General features: G+C 46.9%; 1 protein-coding gene and 1 pseudogene across 2 annotated transcripts in view; one reads left to right on the plus strand and one right to left on the minus strand.

Annotated features, from left to right (window-relative positions):
- Positions 1-25,339, plus strand: part of LOC144098956 (uncharacterized) — a 28,617-nt gene extending 3,278 nt beyond the window's left edge. The window contains exons 1-3 of one of the 2 annotated variants that reach the window (XM_077631943.1): positions 9,568-9,811; positions 22,470-23,255; positions 24,061-25,329. In XM_077631943.1, coding sequence (XP_077488069.1) covers positions 9,772-9,811; positions 22,470-23,255; positions 24,061-24,581 — 1,347 coding nt within the window. In that variant the 5' untranslated portion in view covers positions 9,568-9,771 and the 3' untranslated portion in view covers positions 24,582-25,329. Of the gene's footprint in view, positions 1-9,567; positions 9,812-22,469; positions 23,256-24,060 lie in introns of those variants that run through there. The other variant, XM_077631944.1, reaches the window with a different exon arrangement.
- On the minus strand, positions 4,295-5,014 carry LOC144096803 (uncharacterized; annotated as a pseudogene).
- Positions 25,340-26,052: the final 713 nt, after the last annotated feature.

Below are 26,052 nucleotides of genomic sequence, written 5' to 3' on the forward strand. Positions count from 1 at the left end.
AGGAAACTTTAAAATGTACTGCACTCGCAGTCGGCATGACTTCTTTCTTTACTAGTGCCTTATAATTACACAATGAATTTTGTTTTCTCCCCTCTCATAGCGTTAATGTTGTGACCATTTTGGGGGACTCGCTTCTTTTCCAAATTATTTTTTTTACTAAACTGTGGAACTCAGTTTCTTTAAGGGCTTTACTGCATTTTCAGTTGGTATGCTCTAATGTATCGCCGTCTTTCTACCACTTCTCTCAATAACGCCCTAATGGCCACGACGGTAGCTTTAATCAATACAAGAAGAAACAAACAGCTAGAAAGTAACAAATATTGTTCTTCGAAACTTTTCTCGTTCCAATATCGACATTTCGTGAGGCGATGCACGCGTAGCAAAGTGGAATTCCTCGCGAGTGCTCAATCCACTAAAACGCTCCGCACGAAGAAAACCCCGATTCTACAGTGACCGCGTAGCGCTCCTGCATAAGAACGGCCGCCACAAGGAAGCCGTGAGACGCCAAAACAAAGCGACAGCAGCGCCGAACGAACGAGTGGGCGCGTGATGAATTGTTCCCGGCATCCAATGGAACGACCTCTGCCCAAAACAGGGCTATGTGTTGTGACGGCGCACCAGCGAATAGATGTCAGTGGGGTGCAACATTGTCCTGGGGGAAGTGAGGTTATAGCGATCTCCTTGACAGAAACTCTCGGAGGTCACTGGGAATTGTTTTGTTGAGTCGTGGCTTCCCGTCAGGCTTTAGTCTATGTTGACCAGAGACGCCTTGAATCCAGTAATTATCCGAACAGCGACACGAACATAACAGCCAAACGATTCAGGGGATTTGCCTTATAAAGGAACCCTGGGTGCAACCGAGGCATGCCACTGGTTAGCGATACAATAGCACACGTGCACACTAACCGCGTACATCATATACGCGGCGCACGGTAACAAAGTGATAACTCGCGTGATAATCTTTGGCCGGATACAACATTTCCCCTCCAAGAAGAACAGAATCTGTCATACATCAGACGGTCTGGCCTCCGCTTATCACGAGTACTGCGCCTGTGTAGCACAGGTGAACCGGCATCGCTTTGTTCCGACGTTGATGCAATTTGGGCTCCACGTGCGAGTGGAGAACCATCCCTTCGATCCAACACTGGCCGGTTTGAGGCGGGTGCAAGGAAACTTTCACTTTCCAGCAGGTCACTTGCAGGTGGTAAAGGGACACCATTTTCTTTTACAACAACAGTAGGTTTTACACAAGAATGTCGCAAGTGAACCGCATGCAAAAACCGTGTCTGTCCATCCACAACCACAAGGTAAGTCATTGCAGATATCACATCCACGACCTTGCCTGGACGCCACTTCACCTGTTCCTCACGTACTGGACGCAAAAACACTGCATCACCAACAGAAAATACTCTAGGTGAACTTCTCCGCTTGTTTGCACTGCGGACATTCCTCTCAGATTTGGTATTTATTGCATCTTGCAGATTTCGTTTCAATAACGATAACCTTGTGCGCAACTTTCTCCTCAAAGAGTTCAACTGGTGTTAGGCCGGTGAATGTATGCGGTGTTGTTCTGTAAGCGAACAGAAAATTTTCAGTTCTGTGCTGCAGTGACCTGGAACTTTTATTCCGCTGATCTTCCAGCAACTGCTTTAACAGCGACTGTTTCACTGTTTGGACAGCACGTTCTGCGACCCGTTCGACTGAGGGTGATACGGCAGAGTAAGCGTGTGCTTAACCCCGTTTTCCAACAGAAAGTCCTGAAATTCTTTGCGCAAAATTGAGGCCCTTTATCTGTGACTACCTCTGTGGGTAGACCATGACTTGCGAACAACGAAGGCACCGTTTCGATGGTACATTGCGCGGTAGTTGACGTATGACCCTCATTTCCAACCATTTGGAATAGGAATCGATAGCTAAAGAAACATATTGTTTTCTTTTTCTGCAAAGTCTAAATGTACCCTCTCCCAACAGTTTGTGCACCACTTCCAAGATTACAGTGGTGCTAGTGGTCCCAGATATTTTGTGCTTTGACAAATTTCACTCTGCTTAACACTTTGTTCCAAGCAGTTGTCTATCGGTGGCCACCAAACCATTGACCTTGCTAGTGCCTTAATCTTTGCAATGCCAGTGTGTTGCTCATGCAGCAAACACATGGCTTCCCTTTGAAGCGACTGTGGTATCACAACTGTTGTTCCACACCAAACAACTGCAATCTATTGAAAGCTCAAATCGCCTCACCAAGAAAGGCTGACAAGGAGCGTCTACAGCACGTGGGCATCCGTGCCATACCATTCCACGAGGAGCACTGAAAACAGTCTTTCACGGTTTCCCGCTCGATATCTTCCGCAGTTAAGGAGATGTTATTCACAGGCGAAAAATACAAAATTTTTTCTGCTTCATCATCGGTTTCTGCCAGTGGAAGGCGTGACAATCCATCTGCATTGGCTATCTTTGTTCGTGCTCTGTGCACCATGCGAAAGTTGTAGTTTGCAAGAAACATTCCCCAGCGGTGCAAGCGAGCTGCAGCTACCACAATTGTGTGGCGATTTGCCTCGAAAATGACGTCAAGTGGCAGGTTATCAGTGATCACATTGAAACTACGTCCGTACACATATTTATGAAATTAAGATCTTAAGTCCAAAAACAACGGCGAAGGCTTCTTTTTCCACCTGCGCGTAGTTACGTTCGGCCGGGGTCATAGTTCGCGATGCAAACGCAATCGGTCGCTCTACGCCCTCAACCACGTGCGATAGCGCTGCGCCTAAGCCATAAGCAGAAACGTCAGATGTCAGATGTATTTCCTTCGTTACATCGTGCAGTTCCAAGACCATGTCATCACTGATAAAGTTGTTACAGCGATTGAAACATGCGTCACACTGGCTCGACCATTTCCATGCGCTACCCTTACGCAACAGTTGGTGGATAGGTTCCAAAACATTTGCTAAATCTGGCAAAAATTTGGCGTAGTAGTTTACTAGGCCCAAAAAGCCTTTAGCTGAGTCACATTATTTGGTTTTGGCGCTTCTCGAATCGCCTTCACTTTTTCCATGCTGTGTGTACGCCGTTCTTGTCTAGCTCGTGTCCCAAGTAACAAACACTTTCTAGGAAAAATTTACATTTGCCTGAATTTAAACGAATGCCGTGCTTACTGAGAGCTTGTAGCACTTGCTCGGAACGCTGATAGCACTCTGTCGGGTTTTTTCCGGCTATTAACACATCATCCAGGTAACAGGCAGTGCCAGGGATGCTTTGTAAAACCTGGTCCATCACGGCCTGAAACATTGCGGGTGCGCTTGCCACTCCGTACGGCAATCACCGAAACCTGAAAAGTCCAATGTGCGTATTCATCGTGAGCAGTTCCTGTGACTGCTCATCCAGCTCAAGCTGCAGGTAAGCCGTGGACAAATTCAATAATGTGAACACGGTTCCGCCAACCAGTGATGCGAATATGTCCTCCGGTAGGGGCAGGAGATAGTGGTCGAGTTCGATTCCCCCATTTGCAGTGGCTCTGTAATCACCACATATCCTGGTCTCTTTTCCTGCTTTCTTTGGCACGATTACTAGTGGTGTAGCCCAAGCACTGTGCCCGACTCTGTACACCACACCAGCTCTCTCAAGGTCACGCAAAGCATATGGAACAGGTCTCGCCTTACAGAAGATTGGTTGCGCATCGCTTTTCATTTGAATGCTACCAGTGAATCCTCAGATAGAACCATAGCCTGGCTCAAACACATCACCGTACAGCTGTTTTAACCTCTTCTCGGCTTCCGCAGCTACCATCTGCCTGCCACCCTGTACGTTATCCACGTCATGTTGCAAATGCTGCACAGCGTTGTGCAGGTCAACGTTAAGCGCGGTTATCCGATCGCGACCTAGAAGCGTCGGCATGCGAGCTTCATTTTCTTGCTTTGCAACTAGCAGAGGCAGATTGTAGCTTCGGTTCGGATAAGAGACACACATTTGCAACGCCTTTCACTTTGAGTGCAGTGCCGTTATACACACCTAAACGGACGTCATCTTCGGAACATCGGTGGTTTGGAAAATTTTCATCGAAGTCTCTTTCAGACATTATGGGCACAGCGGCTCCTGTGTCCAATTCCATCGGAATCAGCCTGCCGTTTACTTTGAGCACAATAGGCGGAGAGCTCTGAACCTTATTCGTTGTACAGACTGCAAGCAAATCGGTTGCGGACACGGTCTCCACAATTTTGTGCACAACCTTTGTTTTTGCACATTTTCGCTACATGACCCGGCTTTGAGCATTTGAAGCACGTACTTTTGAGAAAAGCACAACTCACGGGCGCGTGCAGTCCACCGCATCTATGACAGGTGCGAACACTCCGTTTCCCACGTTGCTTCCTTGCGCTGTTTTGGAGGGCCGCTGCTCGTTGTTGGCGGAATTGTCTTTCGTTGCGAGTCGCTTACCTGGCGTGGTGTGTTCCCGATGCCAGTAAACGTCGGCAGGACCAGCGGTAGACTCCTCCGGTAGCATTTCTCGGGTGTATTTCTGGGCAGTTTCCAAGGCGGTGGCGATTTTGCAGACTCGCTCTCAAGTGACTTCGTCGTCCGACAAGGCAAGAAGATGGCATAGAATCGAATCCGTTCCGATTCCAGCAATCAGTCGATCCCGGAGCGCTTCTTTCAAAAAACTTCCGAACGAACACGTTGCAGCCAGTCTTTTCAGCTCGACGATTAATTGTTGCAGGCTCTCGTTCGGCTCTTGCTTTCGCAGGTAGAAGTGATAACGCTCAGTAACCACAGACCGTTTTGGAGCATAGTGCTTTCGGAGAGCTTCTGTAGCTTCTTCGTACTTGACTTCCGTGGGTTTCCTCGGCAGCAGCAGGCTACGAAGAGTCACGTAAGCCTTTTCACCCAGGATTGTTAAGAAGACTTGCAACTTCTTACATGCGTCTATTCCGTTGGCGGTTGCATACAAGTAGAACCTTTCCACGCAGACGTCGATATTGTCGGAGTCTGGACAGAACTAGGCCAGAGATGCCATAGTGGTGGTCATCATTAATGTCGTCGTTTCTGAAGGCTACGTCATTGCCTCGGCCCGAACGATCCCATCCTCGTCGTCATGTTAACCAGTGACGTCTTGAAGTCAAGTATTTATTCGGACAGCGACACGAACCTGACATCCAAACGATTCAGGGGTTTCGCCTTATACAGCAACCTTGGGTGCAACCGAGGCATGCGATTGGTTAGCGATACAATAGCACACGTGCACACTAACCGCCTACATTAGATACGCGGCGCACGGTAACAAAGTGAAAACACGCGTGATAATCTTTGGCCAGATACAACAGTCTATAAAGAGACGCCTTCCAGCGCTAGTACCTTGCAAGGGAAGCTTTACTATAACAGTTCAAGCGTCCGGCGCCGAGATCAAGAATAATGGTGAGAACACACACGTAAGGTGCACTAACAACTGAAAATTTATTTATTTTCTCGGCGCCGGGCACTTGAACTATGTCAAACCAACTTTCTCATCAACACATTCTATGCGATATCTTTACTGTCACGCATATCTGCTATGGTTCACCTGTTTGTAAAGGAAGCGCTTCCCAGTCACGTGAGGAACCTTATTGCCCAATGAGCTAAAACAAACTGAAAAAAAAAATATCGACCACTGGCATGTGGTGAATTTCGCTGAGCATGAAACTCGATAGTTATCGACTACATGTGAGGGCGTGAATAACCATTGAGACTCTCAAACGCCAATAGATCAAAAGAACATTATTTAAGGAGTCGGGCATTCATTAAATGAAAACGGCCTCTCAGAACAAGATTTTAAGAGCATGTCTTAGTTTTCGTATTTTTTCACCGCAATGGCATTACTGAACTCGGATACGTGTGCGCACGTGTCGGTCCGCATAGCAAAGCAAATATTTCCCATTAGATGACAAAAGTCGGCGGACGCTTATTTTTCGAGCAAACGGCCAAATCGATTGGCGGAGTTTTGTGTAATACTCCGTGTCAGATTATACGTATTATAACCCAATATCCACTAGCAAAATATAATACCTTTGGAATATACGGCGGGATATTTATGGTGTATTTTAAACATAATTTGTATTTATTAATGCAGTAAATAGGTTTCTGAAATTTCATGCTCGGTATTCTTAATATATTTTCAAAATTGGTACCAAAATACCCCACTTAAATCATGCTTCGAGCACGTTTCAAATACACGAAAAAAAATATATGTGGTTTAGCATCTTGTCAATGTATTAAAGGTGTACTTTCATAAATATGACGTTAATTCGACAAAGGCATACTTCATTTCTCTCAAACGGGCGGTTCTTTTGCAGCACACTTCTGGCTGCCGTAGAACACTCTAGCGCTCAAAATCACGTTTCGCGGAATCGCATTTCCATGTTGGCAACGAATTAAGAGCAGACATTTGTAGCTATGAATCTAGTTTGTCCAAAGTATACTTAAATTCTAGCAAGTGGGTTGTCCTTGTAAACATATTTCAGGCTGCCGTACGTGGAACAATCTACTGCTCGAGATCACGTTTCGGGAAACAGTAAAAAACACTTCCTTTCCTGTCATTCAAGTTTCGCTCATCCTATCTCCTAGCTGGAAGACAACCACCGCTTAATTGCATTACGTGTGGAGAACGTGATAGCATTAGACCGGCAAGTGTGCCTCGGGCACCTCGGGGCCCGAGCATGCCAGTGGAAAAGGCCCCCTGACTCGCAAGGCTGACCGGCTCCCATAGACGCCCAGGCATTTGTTGGTTGACAGTTCGACATCTGCCTGATTCCTGACGCAAGTTACGACTAACAGCTCGGTTCTAGATCACCCGTAGATTGGAACGCGATCAGTCTCGTATTGTGCGATTATTAAAGGGCCCACAGTCTTTGCGCCAGAAACGCCTCACCGGGCAAGATAATGTGTCGCCTCTCTGGGGGGTGTGTACAATTCAAGCCAAGGATTACGGTTCTCGTAGCATTTTCGGTTTGCTGACCTCACTTTCTGTCGGCATTCGTGGTGTGGCAACAAGCGGAGTGGAGCCAAGTGACCTTACAACGTCATCGACCTCTTCATTTATGACAACGCCGCGTTTTCTCAGGGATGGAGGGCTCCTTACGCTTACGCATTAAATATGTCATAGACCACAGCATTGTCAGCGGGTAGTGATTAGCTTTGCCATTGACAACTTTAATCAATCTCGTATAGTAAAGCCGACTAAATAGCCCTGCTTTAAATCCAACTGATTATATTTTTAATGTAATGCAATGTATTTAATGTATATTTTTAGTGCATATTGAATGTATAGGAAATAAACTAAGCGGACAAAAGTTCCATTTGTGGCATATTTCTAAGACTTCAAAATAATACTTAGAACATACTTAGAAAGCATTCGTTTTGCTTTTTAAGTATAGAGGAAAAACAAATAAAGATGAAATTAAGACAGTTTGTTGCAGAAGCATTTTTAGCACTGCCTTTTTTTTTTCTCTAGACAGCGGGAGAGAAATGTCGACCCGCTTGCTTCATGTGCACCCGTATACACGCACCATATTTTTTTGTGCTCAATACTACTGGAATATCACACAAACCATTTAGCGTGTTTTTATCCTTCGTTAATAGGCCTCTTTAGTGTTCAGTGTGTTTTTTTACAAGGGTGAGTGTACAGATCTATCTGGGTCAAGTCGGCGGGAAAAATAAAATTAAAAATAATCTGCCTTATGGGCCCTTGACCCGCCGCGGTGGCTCAGTGGTTAGGGCGCTCGACTACTGATCCGGAGTTCCCGGGTTCGAACCCGACCGCGGCGGCTGCGTTTTTATGGAGGAAAAACGCTAAGGCGCCCGTGTGCTGTGCGATGTCAGTGCACGTTAAAGATCCCCAGGTGGTCGAAATTATTCCGGAGCCCTCCACTACGGCACCTCCATCTTCCTTTCCTCTTTCACTCCCTCCCTTATCCCTTCCCTTACGGCGCGGTTCAGGTGTCCAACGATATATGAGACAGATACTGCGCCATTTCCTTTCCCCCAAAAACCAATTATTTTTATTATGGGCCCTTGATATTCGTCAACTTCCTCATAATACTTCTTAAAGCAGTTTTCAGTTCTTACGCAAGTTTTCGTACATCTGGATGAGACTCAGGTACGAGACAAGCACATTAGAGGCATTTTAATGAAGTCATCGGTAAAAAGGCGTACTCCTTGTATGTACAAACCCAGGGGTCGAACCGGCTTGAAAGTGATTTCATTCAATTTCTATGATAATTTTGAGCACAATGTAACAATAATTATGCATATGCGACACGCATGGAAATTGTGCATTATAAAAGGACAATAGCCGTCATCAGCTAGATGCCCTTGTAAAATCAACAGCACAATAGCACGAACCGAAGAATAACCGAAATAACACATGCGACCGTAACCATAATTACTCCATTTTGCTCGTGCTAATATGATACCCACAAACGTAAACAAAAACAAACTAAAGAATAAAACAAAAGAAACAAAATCTTGGCAAGGATAGCAAGATCTTGAGTCTTCCTAGAACGCTTGATACGTCGCTATTATTTCAGGCAGAAGAACAGGGCTTGTATTGGCTCGAAGTATTTCTGCGTCTAGTTTGAAAACCCCCCTGTGTGCTCGGAAGATTTATAGGTGTAATAATGTCGCAAAAAAATTCTAAGGACGATTACTATTCTCCTTAGTGCGAAATGCGAGCGAGGCTCCGTCGATGTCTCATGCTCTGTAGGCTCATTGTTTTCCTTTAGTGGGTCGTCGGCACGTCCCGCGACGGTATGCGTTCGATAGTAGTATTACTCAAGACGACGATGTGCCCGAACAACCGAACAGGACTGAACAGCCCGATAGTGTGTTGCAGTTTAACACGAGGCTCTATCGTCTGCGGCGTTAGCCTAGTGCTTTCAGTCTCTGTAGGCTCATTGTTTTGCTTTGCTGGGTCGTCGACGCGTCTGGCGACGATATTAGTGCAATTAGTATTAGTTAAGAAGACGACGATGTGCAACGCGCAAGAATGCGCATATTAGTCCGATAGCATTATTAAGTGAAGGAGACGACTATGAGCAATGCACAGCGAAGCGCATCTATTCGTGCCGGCGCGCACTCTGATAGCAGTCGCGGCAAAGTTGATTCCTTCTTGTTTATTAATAGTTTGGCTCGGGTACAATTACGGCGGCGACGCGGCTCAACCCACGAATGGTAGCTTGAGAGCAGCGCTCTAATTTGTGGAACCTATAACTTATTCAGGCAACGGCGACAGCCTGAAAAACACTCAGCAGCACTGTTAAACGGAAGGCCAGACGACAGTGTGTTCTGTGCTTCGCGATGGCCGCGTTTGAACTTCCCGAGGCGAGAGAAACGTACTACGGTCACTTCATTCCATGGCCCCGAAATTTATTGCATTCGAAACGCGACTTGGAGCCCCGCGCATCGCGTCGCCGCGGGATGTGTGTCTCCAACGGGCCCCGCCGGAGTGCCCTCCGCTCGACGCTTATCAGCAAGCGTATCGACGGAAGACGCCGGCGCTCGCGTCCAACCCTCGGCCAAGGTCAACAAACCACTCGTCTTTCCCGCCAGCTTCGCGATCGTACCCGTCTTTCTAGCTCCGCGGCGGCGCCGAGTGCGTTAGACTCGCTGGGTGTTCCGCCTATGCTGGGCGCACCTGAGCCCAAAGTGTGCGCCAACACGGATCGCTGAGCAGTGGTGTGTGTGTGTGTGTCATTTCGCCATTATTATTTTCGGCACGGAAGCGGAAAGAACTACAATCAGCTAACAGCGGATATGCAGTCACCCCGGCGGAGCGCACCCCACCGCTTATCGCGTAAGTTAAAGGAGTGTTTGTACTTTCTTGAGGATTTTTATGGTTTTATGGGAGTTTAACGTCCCAAAGCAACTCAGGCTATGAGGGACGCCGTAGTGAATGGAAGTTAAAAGAGTGTTTGTACTGTCTTGAGGATTTTTATGGTTTTATTGGGGTTTAACGTCCCAAAGCAACTCAGCCTATGAGGGACGCCGTAGTGAAGGGAAGTTAAATGAGTTTTTGACTTTCTTGAGGATTTTTATGGTTTTATTGGGGTTTAACGTCCCAAAGCAACTCAGCCTATGAGGGACGCCGTAGTGAAGGGCTTCGGAAAGTTCGACCACTTGGGGTTCTTTAACGTGCACTGACATCGCGCTGTACACGGATTTCTTGAGGAAACATTTAGTGAAAAGAAGAAAGAAGCGGCGTCTGCTAAACTTGAGTTGGGTGCAGCTTGGTATATTTCGCCGGTGAAACGCGGAGTCGCAAGTTCTAGCATTCGATAACTAGTTGCTCGGGCGACCTGGATCGCGAAAACAGACGGCAGTCGCTTGAATTACAGAGCCTCTTCGAAATACCTTCACTTTGCTTGTACAGTGGTTGCAGTCTACGGAAGAATGGAGCACAGTAGTGCGGGCGCATGACACCCTGTGAATTATAATCAGCGTAGAAGCACAGACAGTGAGAGGTGCTGAAGAACGTGCGATGAATGCAAGCATTGTCGCGGCTTTTCTGTTCAATCTCATTTTCAGGGAAAGCCCTACCACTGCACATCACGGAGTGGTTTATGCTTTGTAAGACGCACACTTGGAGTTCTGTATTTAGAACTTTTGTAACTACACATGTTCACATGCCATAGCTACAAATCTTCTTAGAACGTTTTAGCATGACGTATACGATACGCAGGAAAAGTGAGATAAAACTGCGAGCATTAGGATGCCACTCTTTCAGCTAATGTAAAATATTTTGTTTGCTACCAAAATAACTTCTTCGTAACACTTCTCTTTTTTTCGTCACGGCCATTGCCTGGCGTTCTAAGGACACAGATTGGTCAAATTTTTCTCAGAAGGGAACGTCAGTTAACATTTCGTAGTGAGGTGCTGCAAGTGGTAAGGGAATACATCTTCTTAGGGCAGGTGGGAGCCGCATATCCGGAAAACAAAAGTGAAATAATTAGAAGAATAAGAATAGGGTTGAGCGCATTTGGCAGGTCCCCTAAGATGATGAATGGAAGTTTGCCGATATCCCTCAAGACGAAATTATCTAACAGCTATGGCTTACCGGTACATACCTACGGGGCGGAAACGTGGAGGTTAACGAAAAGGGTTCAACTTAAGGACAACGCAGCCAGGTATTGAAAGAAAAATGGCAGGTGTAACTTTAAGAGACAATAAGAGGGCAGAGTGGCCCTATCTTAGTCGAAATCAAGAGGAAGAAATGATCTTGGGCAGGGCATGTAATGCGAAGGCAAGATAACCGCTGGTCCTTAAGGGTAACGGAGTGTATTCCAAGAGAAAGTAAGCGTAGCAGGGGGCCGCAGAAGGTTAGGTGGGCGGATGAGATTAAGAAGTTCGCTAGGATAGGGTGGTCGCACCTGGCGCAGCACAGAGTTAATTGGAGAGATATGATAGAGTCATTTGTCCTGCAGTGGACGTTGTCAGACTAGTGGTGATGATTTTGCTCGACACTGAGTAAAAAAAAGAAATACAGCGTCCTATGCTGAGAATTCAGGCTGGCTAGTCTTTGTAGCGGCTTATTCCTCCATGACTTCTTCTGTTGCTTTCTTTTTATTGTGATAGTTATGTATTGAGTGATAATTATTTCTTCAAAGTGGAATGAATTGAAAAACTTCATCAGCTGTCCTAAAGTATAAAAACATTGCTGTTTTTTCTTGCGTTTAATCCACACTGTATTTACAGAGGGCATGTTCTCATGAAATTGGCCTCGAAATATAATTCATATTTTCCTTTGTATTTGAAGCTAACCCTTATGAGTACGTTAAACCCTGTGTTAGCATCGCAGCCACATTTGGGCTCAACTAGTGCTTTCAATATGAACGCACTCTCTAGTTCGAAAATTTACGAGCGTCCAAAAAAAAGTAATCTAAAGATGACGTACTATTTCTTCGCTATAACGGTGTCTTTATATTTTAATGGCGTTTCCAGTAATACGATGTTCCGAAAAATATCAGTGAGTGCAACCATCCTGTATACACTCGGTCAATGAAGCTGCGCTGATTCAGGAGCCGAAAATATTAATACGGCAACCACGCTGCTACTTCTCGGGTTACTTTGCATCAGATCATTCCATATCTGAAATGTATTGCTTTCTTCTTTCAGGGTCCGTGATAGGGTTACGCGTTCTGTGTCTAATCGCGCTTCTTTCCGACAGCCCGAGCTAATCTAGCTGCCTAGACTGAAAATGGAAAAACGGGACCTAAATCACACATGAAGAAGGAGCATGTAGAAAAAACGCCAATTATTCTGCCAAATCTCTGCGCGTACTTGCCAGTGAGCTTCCACATTACCTATACGCAGAAGCGACGAATGCAGCGTGTTATTCATTTCTGAGGCGACACCATCACATGGCGTGGTAATAACATAAGCCCAAAGCTGTTGCGTAAGGCGCGCGCAACCCATCGCAAAAAGGTCCTCATAAATGTCGCGCCGCCGCGGTGGCTCGGTGGTTATGGCGCTCGGCTGCTGAACCGAAAGACGTGGGTTCGATCCCGGCCGCGGCGCTCAAATTTCGATGAAGGCGAAATTCCAGAGGCCCGTGTACTGTGCGATATCAGTGCACGTCAAAGGTGGTCGAAATTTTGGGGCACCTTCACTAAGGCGTCCCTCATAGCCTCAGTAGCTTTGGGACGTTAAAACTCCATAAACTCTCATGAATGTTGCCTTTTAGCGAAAGGTACCGCCCGTTCGCGGGTTCCCGTCCAACTTTAATTTTTTTTTTTGTTGGGGAGGATGCGTCGTAACCTATTCTTCAGAGAGTAAAATGAGCGCACCGCGAGCGCAGCCAAGGAGTGCTCTGCGAAAGTTTTTGTGCTAAATTTGTGCGCTTGAAAGCCTCAATCTGCGCCATCTTCTTTCCACGATTTCGTTTAGTTTGCGCTCTAGGACAGAACCTATAATTAGCCACGAAGAAGAGCAATTCTGCGGATGTTTAGCACAGAGTTACAATAAAGAAAAAACTTGTTGCATGCCAGTAATATTACGTATAATCTGTTTAAAGAACATTTTATCAGCTAAAATTGTATCTGAACGATCCGTCGAGTCAACTATGCAGCCTTCTTTGAATGGTACTTGAGGAATAAGGTAGAAAGCTGCCACGGGTAGCGGGACAGCGGTGATAACCTGTGTATTCAGGTTCGAATTAACCTTAAGGTTATACTTGGTTCCTGTAGGCACGGTAGTAGACTCCGCTGCACAGATTACAGCTGCTGCGTGGACGAATGCACGCAGCGCATTTCTTTTCTTATGACACTGAAGGATGAGCGCTCTTCCTATATACTTATCGCTTACACATTTCTGATATGCAATGGGAACTAGCTACTGCAGTTTCTGCAGCTATCGACATCTGATTTTTACTTTCCTACATATATGAAGGCACCCAACACGTATTAGCGCCAAGATAACTCCTGAAGTAGCAGCTTAAAACTAAGCTAGCAGCAAAGTACGTGAGGCAGTGTTCGCGTGCTCTGCAGCAGTCCCATTGAGATTAAGTATGAGTGTAATTTATGTCGTAAACAGAAGATTCTCAGCCTTGTGCTGAAGCTTGGTTCTACGATTTTTCTTTCTTTCGCTTTCGAAAGCGCCTAGTAACAAAGTAATTGGCCTAAGTTTTCTTTTATTTCAATACTTCGCTATTTAAATGGTCTAATTTGCGTGAGGTTCGCCTCCGTTGGTTGGTTGGTTGGTTGGTTGGTTGGTTGGTTGGTTGGTTGGTTGGTTGGTTGGTTGGTTGGTTGGTTGGTTGGTTGGTTGGTTGGTTGGTTGGTTGGTTGGTTGGTTGGTTGGTTGGTTGGCTGGCTGGCTGGCTGGCTGGTTGGTTGGTTGGTTGGGTAGTTGGTTGGGTAGTTGGTTGGTTGGTTGGGTAGTTGGTTGGTCGGTCGGTCGGTCGGTCGGTCGGTCGGTCGGTCGGTCGGTCGGTCGGATGGATGGATGGATGGATGGATGGATGGTTGGTTGGTTGGTTGGTTGGTTGGTTGGTTGGTTGGTTGGTTGGTTGGTTGGTTGGTTGGATGGATGGATGGATGGATGGATGGATGGATGGATGGATGGATGGACGGACGGACGGACGGACGGACGGACGGACGGACGGACGGACGGACGGACGGACGGACGGACGGACGGACGGACGGTTGGTTGGTTGGTTGGTTGGTTGGTTGGTTGGTTGGTTGGTTGGTTGGTTGGTTGGTTGGTTGGTTGGTTGGTTGGTTGGTTGGTTGGTTGGATGGATGGATGGATGGATGGATGGATGGATGGATGGATGGATGGATGGATGGATGGATGGATGGATGGATGGATGGATGGATGGATGGATGGATACGGCTGAACCGTTTAAATCGGGTGGTGGCTCAAGCCACCTAGCGATGACATGAAATTTTACTCTTCTCTTGATTTTAGCCACCAATCAGATAACCTTCGCTTGGTTACTTCTACCCGCTTAAAATCTACTTTCCCTTCACTGTCCTTAAACCCCAAAGCCTTGGGTAAGTCAGCCCCGCTGCTTTCCACTGTAGGGTGAAGCCCTTTACAGAAAAGTATCAACTGTCCAGCCGTTTCCTCCTCCTCTCCACACGCACCGGATACCGTGTCTATCATCGAGGTATCTGACTCTATTCGTCTTAGTCCGCAAAACTCCCGTCCTGGCCTCAAACAACAAAGAGCTTCCCCTACAATTATCATGGATATTTTTTCGGCAATTTCCTGCTTAAAAATCCTGTATGTTCCCAGTGCTGATTTGGTCAGCATCCCTGCTTTCCACAGAGCTCTCTCCGTTTCTTTAACCTTTTTCTTAACTGATAATTGCTGATTTTCCCCCCTACTGCTGTCCAGATATTTGCTTGTCAATTTGGGTTCTAAATAAACGATGCCATTTGTCGGCGGCATATTCGGCTTATCGCTGGACGCTGCCGGTGAGCTTTGCTGAGCTTCCCTCTCTCCCGAGATGCTTCAAGCGGCCAAGAAATCAGCACCGCTCGTCAGCGGTGAAGAGCGGCGTAATCTTTGCAGATTCCTAGACGAACAGTTGGGAGTAAAAAAGATAAGCACGCATGACTGAACATCGGAGCGCCGGAATGACAAAGCGTGGCGCTGCGGGTGACTAAGAGGCTGATAGCGACAGTGCCGGGCCGCTCCCATTCTACGGTATTAGGGTGGGTTCAGCGGTCTGTCACAGCCCAGCAAAATTTATTTTTCTGGCTCGCCCTATCTCTTTTTTTAATACAGCTTTGCTCCCGCAGGCGACTGGTGAAGAATAGCATAGTTGCTTTTTTTTTTGCTTGTTTGGCAGCTATTTTTGCGAGAAGCCTGAGCCACACTGTGGAAGGATGACAATGAAAGAAGAGGAAACAGTTGCCTGAAAGAGGATTACTTATTGGATATTGCCTAAGCGATAGGCAGAGCGAAGAAAAACGGTGATATCGTTCACCGTATTCACTATAGGCGATATCAGATGTTACAAAATAGATCCACGCCCTACGAGTTTCGACGGAAGGAAAAAAGACATGGCGCGCGTCAATTTCGCTACAAGAGCGGAAATCCTGACATTAGTCCAGAAAAGCAGGCCCCGGAGAAGCATTCCTGCCGAGGTAGGGTGCGCAGTAGGGACCGTAACCCGCATTGTGCGTGCCTTCCTAGAAGAAGTGAGGATTGGCGACGCGGAGCGTAGCGGACGTCCGAGAGCCCTAACTGAGGAGCAAGATCAGCTGATCATTGCCGCCGCCTTCCGCAGCCCTCGTATTACCGCTGCCGAGGTACAGCAGGAACTTTGCCTCAACGGAGTCTCTTTGTAGACGATTAGGAGGCGCCTTTATAGCCGCGTCGCTTGTCAGAGGCCACTGCTCACTGCACATTACAAACGACTCCGTCTCAACTTTGCCACAAGCCACCTCACTTGAACTGCAGAAGATTGGAGGGTAGTAATAACCTCAGATGAATCGACTTTCTCCACGAATTGGGACCAGCAGCGGCGCGTCTGGAGACCGGTTTACGCGCGGTATGTGCACGACAATCCTTTTTTATCTGTAGTTGCTCGAGGGCGAGAAATTGAGCTGTTCAGTGACTATGGTTAGTGCTCATTTTCAAGTGAAATGCATTATATGCTGCAGTTATTTTTTAACGGTTTCATCGTTAACAGTTCATATGGGTGCACTTAGGTGTAGCATTCTAATCTTCAACACTTAGAGTAATGAATGAGAATGCTTAAGTTAATTGAAATTGCAATCTTTTATTCGATTCTCACGACAGGTCTTGGGCAATAGGTGATCAGCTTTTCTCAGACAAATTGCATAGTCGTATTTATTCTTTGCAAGTATGACCCACAGTTCGCGCAGGCCGTCGCATCAAGCGGACGTCGCTCCATGAACGTGTGGGGTTTCCGCTGATCAGGGTCGAGGGAACGCTGACTGCTGCTTCCTACGAAGTTATTATCCAAATTGACCTTATCCCTTCCGTTTTGGATGGCCTGTTCCCTGATGGGTGCTTCCTCTTTCAGCAAGACAGAAGTCCTATCCACACATGTAGGCATAACAACGTTTTAACTGAGGTTATGTCACGCCGAGATAACGTCTGCAAAACGAATTGCATTTCTATCACAAGTGTGAACTAAAACTGAGTAAAGAGCGAAACAAGGCTGTTATTACGAATTGCGTTTCCATCACAAGTGTGAACTAAAACTGAGTAGAGTGAAGACCGAAACAAGGCTACGCTGATAAGCAGGTCCTATCTGGCAGCAACGCGCATATATCTAGGCCGAGAGGACGTGGAAAAGACGAGCAGCAAAAGTGAACATACCGCCAGCATATTGGCCTTCATTTCGATTTGACTGATAAAATAAACGCTTGTTGTTCCTATGTGAACCCTGTTCTGGCAATGCACTATCAAGCCAACAAAGTCACGCTTTCGCAAGGAGCAATTGTTTCCATGTGATTTTATACTCTACTAAAAGCGATATAAAACTGACAGAATCGTTCCGCTTGGTTTATTCTGTGTTCTCTAGCGCATTTTTTCCTGTTCTTACTTCCATGCAAACACGAAACGAATGCTTGCTTCGCATTCGTTTTATTTTTTTCTCAGGCGGGTGCAGAACTGCTTGAAGAGCTCTGCATCCAGGAGCTGCCATGGCCTCCCAAGGGAGCAGATTTTAATATATCTGAATATATATGGGGGTTAATGAAAAAGCGACTACCTACACGATTCATCGTCAGATATCCTTTGGGCGGCGGTTCAATAGCAATGGAAGAGGCTCCAGGCTCTTCCTGACCTTGCAAGCCGCCTGTTCGCCTCCTCGCCCGAGCGCCTTCAAAGAGTTGTGAGCGTCGGTGGGGCCACGCCACTAGGGCAATGGCGCGTTTGCTCTCGCATACCGACAGCGAGCTGGCTATCCTCCTTACTTCATTTTCTGAATTGATGCGATAGTGCTCCTGTTAATATTGTTACTACACTTTCCCAACAAAGTTATTGCGTGAATTAGTAGCATTGCAAAAATAAACTCTGTTTGTCGAGCTTGTGTAATACTGGTTAAATGCAGCGCTATCGTCTATTGTTCCTGTGAGTTCCTTTTGACGAACCATCACTGACATAAAAAGAAACAGTAATAAAAAAGAAGCCATGTTTGCTCATGATAACCGAGCCAAAAGAAATGCCGCATGCACAGTCACATAGGGTCGGCACTTCGACGTTCGGGCACTGGCACGCTTGATAGCGCTTACTTCCTGCCGTACCCCCTCTATGCTGCAAACATGGAAACGGCCCGATAGGCAGGTCTGCGAACCGCAGCGCCGCTTGCTGACTTGTTTACTAGGAAGCGCAAAAAACGGACGAGGGACGGAATAGGAGACACAAAAACACGTTCACGAGCGCTACTACCAACTGTTTATTCATGCTGTAGTACAGGGGATATATAAGAACAGAATGTCGAGCATGCGCTTAGGGAAAGCACAATGACCGCACATCAGTAAAGCGCACAAGTTAATAAAAAAAACGAATCTAAAAAGCACATTCAGAAGAATATACGGGTACAGACTTGTCACTGACACAACGTTCGGACAGCTTTCTGATATAATAAGCCTCTAAAACGAGCCTAGCCTGATCATTACCGCCCTTGCCAAGAGCAGTACTCGTGCTGAGATATCACAATTCTGATCGCCACTGATTTGCGCTTATATTTTTTATTCGCGACTGTAGAGTCGTGAGCAAAAGTGGAGAGACCGTGGCTCCTGACGAGGGAGCGGCTGCTGGGCCGCACCGCGGCGCTGCTATCTCGCGCCGCACGTTCGCGGCGAGAGTGCTCCGAGTGACGACAGACTGCACCCTCGCTCTCGTACGGGTGCTCATCACGCTTGATAAATTTCTAGTGCGGCGTTCGGCTACTCTGCAGCTGACCGTCGCGGCGAAAGGGAAACTAGGGCGAAATGCTCCCCGTTTTCGGCGCGACTTGGCGGTTACGTGTCGATGTCGTGCCTTTATCGGCAAGCTGTTGGAAGGCACGCGAGGCTTCCATTCTTCTCCCGAACCACTAGGTACAGACCAATACATCGAGGCGTAAATGCAAGGCATCTTGCACCCTCGCTTCGAACACCCCCTTTAAATAAGTGTTAAAAATGTTCGGCACGAACAGGCCTTTTATTGCCATGAAAAATAAACAATCTGAAAGTAACATACAACTAATACTTTGTGAAGATGCCATTAACGGCAATTACACCAGCAGCTCTTAGAACACGGACACGGAACAAATACGCAGCAATATATAACTCGGTCGCTCCACTGACTGCAGTTGCACTATGATACGTTGTACGATGGACAACAAATGAGGTGTTGCCGTTTTAATGATTACAGCACTGGGACTAAAAATCACCATTGAAAATTATAGAATGACTGAAAACGATTCGCCATTACATGAGGTATGTTGCCCCTAATCTTGACTGTATGAGCAGTAGCAGCAACTCAAAAACAGGTAATAGGGATGCGACAGAAATAAGCAGTATAGTAGTAATAGTAAATAAGCAGTAGTAGAAGGGAATCAAGTCCTCGTTAGGGGTCAGTTGTCCTTTGTACCATTTCACTGCCAATCCCTTACAAATACGTGCGAGTGTGCGCTAAATTTGGTGAAAGAGAATTCTGAGCCTTGCATAACTGCTGCGAAGATGTGCTATATTCTGGTCCAGCTTTAAACACGGCCCATGTAAAGGTGCTTTACCGGCAGAAGCTGGCTACAGATTCGAGCATTTTAATAGCGAGACAGCGAAACAAGGCAAGCTCGTTTTATCAGTCGATCTCAATCGTGTGGCGCTGTCACGGCGAAGCTTCCCCCCCCCCCCCCTCCCCCCAGTTTCTGCACTATCTGCCGGTCTTTGCCTTGTAATCATGCCCCGAATTGAAGGCTATATTAGCCTTTGTCTCTTGGCGAAAGTGTCACGGAAAAAATGTCGCCGCCAGTTCCGATTGACGAAAGACGAAGGGTAATTGAACTTAGTCTCCAGGGCACTTCTCAACCTGTAATTTAAGCTATCACTGGCCGTTCCCGTAATGCCATTAATCGCATTATTCAAGCATGTCGGTACGAAGGTTGACGAATTGCCGACGCTGAGCGCAGCGGTTGACCAAGTCTCACGGATGACGAAACTGATAAGCTCATTGTCGCCAGAGTTGTGGCGGATCCGTTTCTTAATGGACGAGAAATATGCGACCTATTTCTTGGGCCTTGAGGTGTCGCCATCGACCGTGCGACGACGTCTCAACGAAGCAGGTTTGATGAACTGCCTCGAGAAGTCATACTTAACCCCAGGCAACGCATTCAGCGTCTCAACTTTGCACAAGCTGTGTAGCACTGGACGGCAGCCGACTGGAGAAAGATGTACTCTCTGACGAGGGTGGGTTTTCCAGTCGGCGGGACCAGCAACGGCAGGTCTGACACCCGTTTAACTGCATGCATGTGGAAACCGTCTCTCCAATGCCGAGTATCCAGAAGGGCGATTTCTCGTGGAAACCTCTTGCACAGCATCCGCATGGCACAATGGGTTACGTATGCTCAGCACAATTGCGTGTTTAATATTGTTTCTTCATCCTGAACAGGAAGCTCTTTTCTTTCGGTGCCATTAGAAACGTTTGCACCTTAGCAAGTGCCGTGGAGTTCATCACTGACCTTATTTTTAGCGTTGATCGACCAAAAACAACTTTGCGCCAAAACGACTTGAAATTATCAGTATCGTATCTCGGAGCTTCATATCAGTGTTTGCCTTGTGGACGGTATCAGTACGGTATCGTTGTGTTTTGCGTTCTCTTTTTGAAAGACCAGCCCTTACCCAGTGTACATCGGCTTGTAAAAAAATTGATAGAGTGCTTGATGCTGAACCTGTGAAATTTCATAAATTTCTTCATCCAGGTCAATTTTAATCTATTTTAATGCCTTCACTGGCCTAGAAAGATCGTGTGTTACCTGATTTGCTTTTTATCTTTACGTCTCTCTCCACCTTCGTGTTTTATAGCACGAGTAGACGACGGGCGTCCTGTCAAGTGGCAGGTGAGCTGTCAATGTCTGGAGAGTCATAAGCAAGGGTGGCCTGGGCTCCCTTGTGCGCATCGAGGGCGGCTTTGAAGCCTTTACGTACCAGGTCATCATTCAGGACGAGTTGGTCCCCTACGTGCTTGGTGGCCCCTTCAGCGACGGCTGGTGTCTTTTCCAGAAGGATCGTACGACTCTTCACAAAGCTCGCCTCGTGGGCGCACTGCTGAAACAGCTGGGCATCCGCACACTGCAGTGGACACCAGTAGATGCAGGTCTGAAACCCATCGAAAACGTGTGGGGGCTGATCAAGAGGCAACTTCAGGCCCGGGATCTCCACACGGTTACAGCTGATCAACTGTGGACTGCCGTAAAACAAGATTGGCAGACTCTTCGTGCTCGCCTTGTCGTTGTGTCATCGCTGTATCATTCGATACCGCACCGAGCTGCTGGTGTAATTGCCGTTAATGGCAACTTCATTAAGCATTAGTTGAATGCTAGGTTCAGATTATTTCTCACGGCAGGAAAGAGCCTTTCAGTAGCAAACATTTTTAATACTTATTTGAAGGGGTGTCCGAAGCGGGGACCTATAGTGCCTTGCATTTTACGCCTGGATGTATTGGTCTGTACCTAGTGGTTCGGGAGTCGAGTGGAATCCGCGCGCGCCTTCCAACAGCATGCCGATACAGGCACGGCATGGACGCGTGACCGCCAAGGCTCGCTGAAAACGGAGTAGAGGAGCAGTTCGCTGTACTTTTCCTTCAGGAGACTTTAGGCGCTTTGCGATGCGCGCTCCCCTTCGTCGCGACCGTCACCCGCAGAGCAGCCGTCGGCGCACTAGAAATTTATCAAGCGTGATAAGCACCCTTGCGAGAGCGAGGTTGAATTTTGTCGCCACTCGGGGCACTCTCGCCGCGAGCGTGCGGTGTGAGATAGCAGCGCCGTGGTGCGTCCCCGCAGCCGCTCCCGCGCCCGGAACCGTGGTGTCTACACTTTTGCTCACGACTGTACATTGGCGATTCCCGATGTTATATTTAATTTTTTTTGCTTTCACTGACCACCATACTACACACATATGTCTTTCTTATATTCTTTCAGAGCAAAGCACAGCTTCAAATTCGCTTTCTTAATAGCGCAAGCATGGGTCAACCCTGGACAATGTGATTGCTTTTCGTTTACCGTGTTTAATTTTATACTACACTATGTACTGCTTGCTGCTATTTTATTTCATATGTTGCTCACCACATTTTATGCAGTGCTTCATTTCATCTTAATTATTTACCTCGAACGCCCCTTCCGGGGTATTACATATGGGGTGGGGTAATTCTAACGTTGGCATTGAATGATGATGGGCAGGTGATAGCAGCAACGGAGTGGGAGAGGCCGTTCCTGTCTGACGCGGCTCGTGGAAAGAAGGAGGTGGAAAAGGTAAAGGTACGGGTGCGTGGACGAGAAACTTGATGGGGATATGCGCGGCGGAGGTGCGCAGATGTATGGTTCATGGCTGAGTGAGCTGTAATAAAATTTAAGAAAGAGACAGAGTTGTGATATGACGACGGCAAGAAAAACTTCGCAAGTTGGGCTGTGAAGTCAGGGATACACACTCACTTGGTATGAATATCGGGAGTGAATGAAACGGGCGGCGCGATTTTGGACGGCTTCAGGTGCATCGATTCGATACGCTTGGGGGGGGGGGGGGGGGGGGGAGGAGCTACAAATGGGGAATGCGTATTCTAGTTTTGGCCTTACCAATGATGTATAAGCGAGTAATTTGACTTCTTTTGTTGCGTGACGTAAATGGCGCTTCACAAATCCCAGGATTTTGTTTGGAGATGAAATAACGCTAGTAACTTGTCCACGCCAAGTCAAGTCACAACTTACCATGATGCCTAAGTATATCCCCGCTTCCTAATATTGAGACACATTCTTTACTTCATTGGCTATGCAGGCCTGAAGGTAGCCGGCGAATCCTCCCTGGACTACTTCTGGCACAGACTAGTACCCGTGTTCCTCATCGTTTTTGTGCCGAACCTTCTGGTGTGTGCCATCTCTTTCGTGGTCACCTACGCTTCATCTGTGTCAGAAGCCCTCCGGCATGGATTCGTGTCATTTTGGTACGACGCCTGGACCCTACACGGCGCCGGAACGCCACAGACCTGGATCTTCCTCGCCATCTTCACCGCATACAGTGGCCTATCTCTTTTGGTTCTACCCGGAGAAATCTACTACGGCCCGCCAACGTTAACAGGACACCGGCCAGTCTACCGGAATACAGGTTTTCTGTACTACGTCATCACTATGGCCATAGCCGCCTTCATCCTTCTAGTGCAGGATGCACGGGCCTGGTCAATATACAGGAACCTGCCTGGAGTCGCTGTTTCTCTTACGATCATCGCCTACATCGTTCCGGTGCTTTTATACATCAAGGGCAAACTGAAACCATCTCCCGGAGAGCATGGATCTACGGGTAGCTTTATTTTTGACTTCTACTGGGGTTTGGAGCTGTACCCTCGCATCGGAGAGCGGCTGGACATCAAGCAATGGACAAACTGCCGGTTTGGAATGATGATGTGGCAGCTTCTCGTGCTGGTCTGTTGGAAGGCTCAGGTAGAGACGTCGGGGTGGAATTGGTCCATGGCAACTACGGCTGTGCTGCAGACGGTGTACATTGCGAAGTTCTATTGGTGGGAAGACGGTTACATGCAGACTATCGACATCATGGTGGACAGGGCAGGTGAGTTATTATTATAAGGATTGACCTCGCGATGACCATTCTAAACATCAGCGATCGCTTAGCCCGTAGCTATAAAGGTTACGAAGTAGTGCCGCATTGGCTTCTTTGTGGCCTGCTGCGATTCGCAGAATCGCCACGGCACAAGTGCTGCGCTCTCGAAACAGGAGACGGGGCAGTGAATGCATCACTGTCCTGTGCGCAAATGTGTTTTATGGCTGTTTTATATGCTCTTCTCCGACGTCACAGCGCGCCTCAACTAAAACCTTTGTGTAAAACTACTACTGTGTATCAGTTCTAGTTTTGTTCCGGGGTCTTCTATCTCAATACTCTGTTATAACAGAAGACAGAGCCTGCCACCTTGATGTCTCCACTAATTTTGTTTCAGGAAAATGCGAAGCCCAAGAGCTACCTTATTAAGTGCCTATTATCGATTCAATCCAACATTTTTCAAGATCTTTAACCGTATTTTTATGAAGGGTTAGTGTAATAACACCAATTTTTAACAATTGTACCTTAAACCTATATCGATGCTTCATAAGTGATATGAATAGGCTCAAGAAACGCGACGTACAAAGAATCACCAGTTTCGAAGTAGGTTCCTCATGTCCATTGTCTGGCATGAGAGACACGCAAACGGCACTAGCGAACAATGTGATCTACCTCAGTCAGTTTCAATTGAAGTTTTCCAACAGACTGATCGTCCACTTTCATGTTCTTTTAGCTCCAGCAATTACACGCGATTGCATGAACGTTTCATTTATCTTTTTACAAATTACTTAATATACATATCCTTCTTTTTTTGCAGGATACTATATATGTTGGGGCTGCATCTGCTTCCTGACTCTCTGGTACTCGCTCCCGAGTCTTTATATGGTCGAGAACAGCCCCGATTCCAGCCCACTGCAAGCAGCCATGATATTCCTCACAGGAGTCATCATGATAGGCCTGAACTACTGGACGGACTACCAGAGGCAGATCGTGAGGGCTACGAATGGAAAGTGCACCATCTGGGGATCTCAACCGAAACTAATCAAGGCGTCTTATCGGGACTCAAGTGGCAAGCAGAGAACCAGCTTGCTCCTAGCGTCTGGATTCTGGTCACTGAGTCGTCACGTGAACTACGTGTTCGAGATTCTTGCGTCTCTCTGTTGGGCTCTGCCCTCTGGATTTTCGAGCATTGTGCCGTACCTGTACGTTCTCTACCTAGTCGGACTGCTAATGCACAGAAGCTACAGGGACGAGGAAAAGTGCTCGGCAAAGTACGGACAATACTGGAAGGAGTACTGCGATGTAGTGAAGTGCCAGGTTGTACCCTATTTATTTTAAAGTGCGCGATTGAGGCCAATTTCAGAAAAGAATGAGTGTATGTGCGCGTTAGAAATTCATGTGCCCACATTAAAATGCTAGACGCAATTTCCTATGAATGGGAATGTATCAGAAATCTGCGTGCTTTTCAGCACGACTCTCCGTTATCTGACTCCTTTGCACTGTTTCTGTACCCTTTCATTTTGGCTATCACTACAGAATAGTTAGCGTTTTTGTTCATTCCCGAGAATACAACAAAGATGGAATCTGTTGCATGTGCATGTGGACGTTAAGCATCAAGCAGCTAACATATAACAGCATATAACAGCTACCGGCGGATTCCCTTGCTAATTGTTTCCAAAATTTCCGCATTCAAAAGAGCGTTTGGGTATTTTCATATATTTAATTATTTAATTCTCAGATATTCTCTCCCGATGTTCGGTTTCTTCCTTTTCTTTTAAATTACTCTGAAATATCACCGAAGGCACAATCATTAGCTTGACACCAGCTTACCCTATTTTATGGGGTCTCCCCACTGAACCCTGGCCAATCCCCCCGTCGTGAATATGTGCCATGGGACCAAGGCAACAACAACAACATCATAAAAGGCTGAGTATGCAGGATTAACAACCTCCGCACACCGTATTAAATGAGAAAGAGATACTACTTTGTTGTCTACAAACGAATACCGACCGAAACCCATAGTTATTGAGCGAAATCTGCCCAGAAAGATTCAAAACAGAATGCGGATTCTACGGAGCCGATGCCAGTTATTTCATGCAGTATGGAAATGTCAAGAAAATCCAGATCACGAGCCGATAAATGATACAATGATCGAAAAGTGGTAGTACGCGCTTTGTAGGTATTCATGCACTATAAGCAGCTAGTGGGGAGGGTCTGGGAAGCTTCACACGCCAACAGAGTTCTGGGATACCGACCACACCGTCAATCTATCAATAAACGTTTTCCGTTTTCCTTCCTTAATGGAAGTTCTTCGTGCAAGAACAATGCTACTTAACCTGCACGAATACATAGCTTATTGCGTTTTGTTTTGAAAATTAAAAAAAGCGCCTTTTCCGTCCGTGAAATGCCCATTACAGCGAAACTACGGTGGTATAATACTACTCGCTTGACGTGACATGCAACGCACATGAGCAGTCGGCATTTAGACGAACCTGATGAAGTTTCTTTGAATGCTTACTGTTACGATTCCTAAGCTGAAGCTTATCAACAAGACGCTAGAAAAGTTTAGTCCCTTGGCTCGAACGTATGGCTATGAAAGCGGTACACCCGCAAATGGACTACAGAGCAGTGTCTTGCTCCCGGCCCAGTAACCATGCAACCGATCACGCGACTGCCTAGAATGCATCGTCCTCGCAGTGAGCTGCTGGAGTCACGGGGGCACGCTAGTCGCCATCATCACCCATGGTCATCTACCATCAGCGCGACGCGAGTCTCTTATCGTTGGCTGTGCTACAACTGCCGAGCGCGA

This window comes from Amblyomma americanum, chromosome 7 (assembly GCF_052857255.1).
Source record: "Amblyomma americanum isolate KBUSLIRL-KWMA chromosome 7, ASM5285725v1, whole genome shotgun sequence".
NCBI classification, from domain to species: Eukaryota; Metazoa; Arthropoda; class Arachnida; order Ixodida; family Ixodidae; genus Amblyomma; species Amblyomma americanum.